General features: G+C 48.1%; 1 protein-coding gene across 1 annotated transcript; it reads right to left on the minus strand.

Moving 5' to 3' along the window:
- Nucleotides 1-282: 282 nt before the first annotated feature.
- pou3f2b (POU class 3 homeobox 2b) lies at nucleotides 283-1,434 on the minus strand. Its single transcript, XM_063198302.1, has one exon. It carries the CDS (start codon nucleotides 1,417-1,419, stop codon nucleotides 283-285), a length of 1,137 nt encoding a protein of 378 aa, XP_063054372.1. The 5' UTR covers nucleotides 1,420-1,434.
- Between the last annotated feature and the right edge of the window lie 3,074 nt (nucleotides 1,435-4,508).

The raw sequence follows: 4,508 nt of genomic DNA on the forward strand, positions 1-4,508 counted from the left end.
AAACTGCGATGTCACAGTGCTGGGTTATTTTCTTTTACAAAAACATTCACTCCCCTTTAGGTCTGGAGGGAAACCCCCCTTCCCCCTCGCTAACGCTATGCGCGCTGTTGATATTGTTTTGGGGCTGATGTGGGCTAAACGTGTGCTCCCCTCCCAGACAAGAACACCTGCTATCCTCAGGATAGTTCCCGTGTTGTTGGACTGCTGGACATTTGTTCAGGTATAAATAAAAAACTGAGACAGTCAGGAAAAAGCCAGCCTGCTCCCCCTTTTGTTTGTGGTTCATTGTACTGGTGTTTGAACCCCACGGTGGGGTGGCGTGTCCCCGTACACATCCTCCGTTCCCGGGAGCTGTCCAGGAGGAGTCATCCGCTTCTCCTTTTGCCGCCTGTTACAAAACCAAACCCTTACCACTTCTTTCTCCAGCTGAAGACTGTCCGCCAGTGAAACGATCTCTGAGGCTGCTGGTTTGGGGCACTTTAGAAAATGACTCTCCAGCGCGCCCTTGACGGTTACCTCGATGGAGGTTCGCTTTTTCCTCTTCCTGCCCTGCGCGGCGATTTTGTCTAAGCTGGTCGGACTCCCCGACGTGGAGTCCGCCTCCTCCAACCACTTGTTCAACAAAGGCTTGAGCTTACACATGTTTTTGAAGCTGAGCTGAAGGGCCTCGAACCGACATATCGTGGTCTGCGAAAAGACATTTCCGTACAGCGTTCCCAAAGCGAGTCCCACGTCCGCCTGCGTGAAGCCCAGCTTGATCCTGCGCTGCTTGAACTGCTTGGCGAACTGCTCCAAGTCGTCGGAGGTCGGCGTGTCCTCGTCTGAGTGGTCGTGGTGGCTCTGGTGCTGCTGCTGGTGCTGGGACTGCTGGTGGCCGTGGTCGCTGAGATGCGGGCTGTGGTGGTCCTCGTGTGCGTCTCGCATGTTGTGGTGGTGCATGCCCTGTCCGCTGCCCGGGATTAGTCCGTTCACGTTGAAGCCCGGCTGGGAGTAGATGAGGCTCTGGCCGTTGGATGTAGCCATGCTGGGGATGTGAGCCGCCGTGGTGGTTCTCCATGCCCTGGCGTCGTGGTGGTTCCCGTGCGTCTGGTGGACCAAGTGTGGCGCTCGCGTCTGGTGCTGGAGGTTGTTGGAGTTGTGCATGTCGTCCCTGGTGGTCTGCTGCACGGCGGGTTTAATGTCCTGCTCGCCGAGGGGACTGGTCGACCACGGCGCGCTCTCCCCGTGCGACAGCGCCGTGATCCACTGGTGCGCGTGGCTGAGCGGGTGACTGTTGCTCTGCAGTGAGTAGTCGCCCTGCAACAGGGTCTGCGCGTCCCTGTACGCCGCCGTGCCTTGCTGCATGCTGCCGGGCTCCGAGTGCACAATGGATGCGCTGGAGGTGAGGATGTTGTAATGATTTGATGCTGTGGTCGCCATGACTCTCGGAGCCGGACTGATCGCTCTTATTACACAAACCTTGCATTTGACAGTTACTCTTTTGCCACAGGCGTCTCCCAGGCTCCGTGCCAAGTGGACACAGCGGCGCGCACCTGAGCCCCGCCCCTTGGCGACCCCCATTGGGCGATCATGGTTGACGGACGCCTTCTCCTCGAAAAGCAGTGCGCTCATTGGCCAGCTGTGGACCTTGACAAACACTACCCCTTTCTTTCCAACGGAGCGAGGAGTTGAACGGCACCTCTGAAACGCGAGACACTGAAAGGGACACGCCAGAGGAACGAGGACCAGCACAGGTTATTCTCTCAGACCCTAACTGTGAGAAAAAGGCTTGCTTTTTTTCAACCTTTCAATAGAGAGGAATTTGGTAGCTGTAGCTAACCAGGGTGCATGTTTTTTTTCATATTACCATGCATTCTTGTAGATAGCCTACCTTAGCCTACTGATGTTGTCAAACTATTTAATAAATATTTAGAGTTGTATTCATGTGTGGAATTCGACATTTTCGTTTGCTGTTTATGGTGACATTGTTGTTTATGACAAGTTGATAACATATCTATGAATGTAAACTTCTTTGCTTGTGTAACTTACCTCAAGTGCAGCATAAATAGAAATGTACAGTTTAAAGCTTCAGAAGCACCTGGTAACTATTTGTAACTTTGAACATGAATTGCATATAATCTGTATATTTTGGTACACTGCAAGATATTCATATTCATGATCATTATTATGATTAAGCACGGGCAATCATTTTCATCTGAAAAAGTGTCCTCCAGGTCAGAAATCGATTAAAAATCATTCTATTTAAAAAGCGTACGAGAAGTCATTATCCTAGGTCTATATCAGAACTAAAGAGAACAGTGGAGAGTTTTACAGGATGAATTTAATTCAGCATTCCTCATGTGAGATGAGGAATGGTAGCACCCTTTTTATAGCATAACATTTTCATGGCATAAAACGAATGTAAGCATGGAACACTTTGATAACAACAAAGTCCACATTTAAAGTGTAGATGATCGCTTTTGAGACATAATGACATGTTAAAAATAGGCACAATATTATCACATTGGTTGTAAGCTATTTACCCTAACATAGGCTTCCAAATAAACATAGTTAATGAGGCACATTTATTTATTGTGATAACAGCATTACAATATAATGCGTTATCCTCATACGTAACTATTCTTTACATCTGCGTGCATGAACCTCAAAAAAGCCTACAACTTTACATCGAGAAAAAAAAACACCAGCAGGCTACATGTTGCATTTAATGTAGGCTAGTAATCATTCTGAAATTATAGGCCAATTCAAATAACTTTCAATCAACCTACTTTTACCTTTTCACAACCATAACCAATAACCAGGCCTACATGCTCTCATTTTTTTTGAGTATTAGCCTATTTGAATAAGCACGTGATGACATGGGCCGGGTAGGCTATCATATAGCCCAAAAAGTTTTGGTGGGCCAGCTTACACATTGTTGTCGGAAAGTAAGTAAGTGGGATAGGCTGCACGGGCGCGAGCAAGCATCTCACTGGCCAACGCTCCAGAGCCCATTGTGCAATGCGCAGGTGTCAGACTCGGCCCAGCTGTCCTCCCCCTCTGAGTGTGCAAAGGATCTGACATTGTCCAAAGAGAGGACATTTTCCCGCACCGCCGACCGTTGCCATAGAGAGGGGTGAAGGGAACAACGGGGCTCACGTCACAGCTACTTTCGCCCCCACTTCTTGTGTCTAAAGTCCCATTAAGCGCCGCTCACTGGCGGGACAAAGGGGAACCCGAGTGGGTGAAAGAGACCGAGAGAGAGAGAGAGAGAGAGAGAGAGAGAGAGAGAGAGAGAGAGAGGGCGGGAATAGAGGATGGGGGACAGGGGCATAGTCAAAGAGAGAGGCGATCATTTTTCACACGTTGTGGATAGATTCAAATCAAAGGTGGAAATCAGTAGGAAGAGGTTGCTGAATCTAAAATTAGTTGTTTTTTGTTTTGTTCATTCCTGTTACATGTAGGCCTAAAGGAAGAGATTAAGAATGTGTAGCCAGTTTCATTCTCACCCATAAATGCAAAAACATGTGATAATCAACCATTGAAGACGCGGCGCTTCTTGGTGCACACACTGTTGTAACTCCAAATGTTGATTCTCTCGTCATCATGTATTGATGATTAATCTGTAATATCTGAATATCTTCCTTATGCAGGAGGGCATAAAATCTTAGTAAGATGGCTGGTACAATAGGTACCATGACCGCCTAATCTTAGGAGCCTAACCTGAACACCATTGCTTGCATTTGGGACACACTGAAGTACTACACTTACTGTATATTTGTCATGTAACATGTAACAGACAGGTTGCTTGTAGCCAGGTCGTGCCCTCCCCGTGATGCAACACCTTCCGCGTGTAAGAGATAGTAACAGAGAACAGCTTACACACACCAATCTAGGGTGAGTTTCTCAAAAGAGAAGTTGTTAGCCTGTTAGCAACTTTGGTAGTTGTCAATGGGAAAATGCATTGAAAACAACAAAGTAGCTAATGTAGTAAGCAACTTTGGTTTTGAGAAATTCACCCCTGTTCTCCTTTTAGAAGGCCCAGAGTGGCTGACGCTGGCTGTATAAAGAGAGCAGTTACAGTAGGAACAGACTTCAGAGGGACACCTACATGCAACGCAAAGAAGGTGACAGTTCACCTTCTTCCCTCCCTGCACATCAAGTCCAGCTGTAGGAGTCTCAACAGAGCCATGGAGATCCCACATGACTACTGTCATCCTCCAACCTCCATAACCATCTCCTCTTCCTCCTGCTCACACCTTGGGGAGTTGACGGTGGGGCACAAGGCGTCAGTTGTCCCAGGCCCAGGGAGAGAAGGGGGCCTTGAATTGGGTCCTCATTACAGAGTATGTATTGGGTGGGGGGTGTAGATGACTTTGTCCTGGGCCAAACCGAAGTTGTCAGTGGCCCTGCTCACGCCTGAGAAGGTTTATGTCCATCAAGAGCAAAAGAAACAGACTTAAGTATGAAGAAGCATCTTGTTATTGACACTGAGATCTTTACATGATCCACAGCAGCGATAGGCTACT

This window comes from Engraulis encrasicolus, chromosome 5, assembly GCF_034702125.1.
Source record: "Engraulis encrasicolus isolate BLACKSEA-1 chromosome 5, IST_EnEncr_1.0, whole genome shotgun sequence".
NCBI classification, from domain to species: Eukaryota; Metazoa; Chordata; class Actinopteri; order Clupeiformes; family Engraulidae; genus Engraulis; species Engraulis encrasicolus.

Coding starts and splice junctions, on each gene's coding strand:
- pou3f2b (XM_063198302.1), bottom strand. CDS start 1,419: ATGGCGACCACAGCATCAAATCATTACAACATCCTCACCTCCAGCGCA.